Raw genomic sequence first — 909 nt, 5'->3', positions numbered from 1 at the left:
TTTGTGGAGAAGAGGTTTCTCACCTATATGTTACTTAGGTTTGTCTCGAACTCCTAGACTCAAGCGATCCGCCCGCCTTGGCCTCTCAAAGTGCTGGGATTACAGGCATGAGCCGCCGCGCCCCGCCCCACGCTCAGTCTTGAAATAGTCTGGAACGGGAAACGGAAAACAGCGAGGTGTCCGAGCGATAGTTCCGCCCTGCATCAGTTTGCGGAACCGCCTTAGTAGAAGGAGAGAAGGTGAGTGGAGGAGGCACAGGTCTGGAGGGACCAAAGTTCCCCAATGGCGGCCCGGGGGTGCGCGGCATCGCGGCTGCTCCAGCTGCTGCTGCAGCTGCAGCTTCTGCTTCTACTGCTGCTGCTGGCGGCGGGCGAGGCGCGCCCGCGGTGGCGCGGGGAGGGCACCAGCGCACAGTTGCGGGACATCTTCCTGGGCCGCTGCGTCGAGTACCGCGCACTGCTGAGTCCCGAGCAGCGGTGAGGCAGTCGGCCGGCCGGGTGGAAGGGGAGCGGGGAAGAGGCAACGGTGGGCAGGGCCTGGGGACGGGAAAACTGGAGCTAAAGGTCGGGGTGACGGGGCAGTGAGAGAGGCCTTGAGGGGAGAGGTGAGCGTGGAGACAACGATGGTCCTGAACGATGGGGGCGAGTGAGGAGGGGGCTGTGAAGTGTGTCTGCAGGTGAGGGGTGCGCTGTGCGGGGTCTAGAGATGAGTGTGTGTGTGTGTGTGTGTGTTCTAGAGGTGAGGGGTGTGTGTGTGTGTGTGCTCTAGAGGTGGGAGGTGTGTGTGTGTGTGTGTGCTCTAGAGGTGGGAGGTGTGTGTGTGTGCTCTAGAGGTGGATGTGTGTGTGTGTGTGTGCTCTAGAGCACACACAACACACACATCAACCTCTAGAGCACACACACACACACA

At 61.2% G+C, this 909-nt stretch overlaps 1 protein-coding gene across 1 annotated transcript in view; it reads left to right on the top strand.

Annotated features, from left to right (window-relative positions):
- Nucleotides 1-282: 282 nt before the first annotated feature.
- The window catches only part of BST1 (bone marrow stromal cell antigen 1), a 30149-nt gene continuing 29522 nt past the window's right edge, over nt 283-909 (top strand). The window contains exon 1 of the mRNA XM_032135872.2: nt 283-476. Within this exon, the coding sequence (XP_031991763.1) occupies nt 283-476 (194 nt within the window). The remainder of the gene's footprint in view (nt 477-909) is intronic.

This window comes from Hylobates moloch, unplaced genomic scaffold (genome assembly GCF_009828535.3).
Source record: "Hylobates moloch isolate HMO894 unplaced genomic scaffold, HMol_V3 SCAFFOLD_17, whole genome shotgun sequence".
NCBI classification, from domain to species: domain Eukaryota; kingdom Metazoa; phylum Chordata; class Mammalia; order Primates; family Hylobatidae; genus Hylobates; species Hylobates moloch.
Note: the sequence above shows the minus strand (reverse complement) of the source record. Positions and strands in the feature narration are given on the sequence as shown.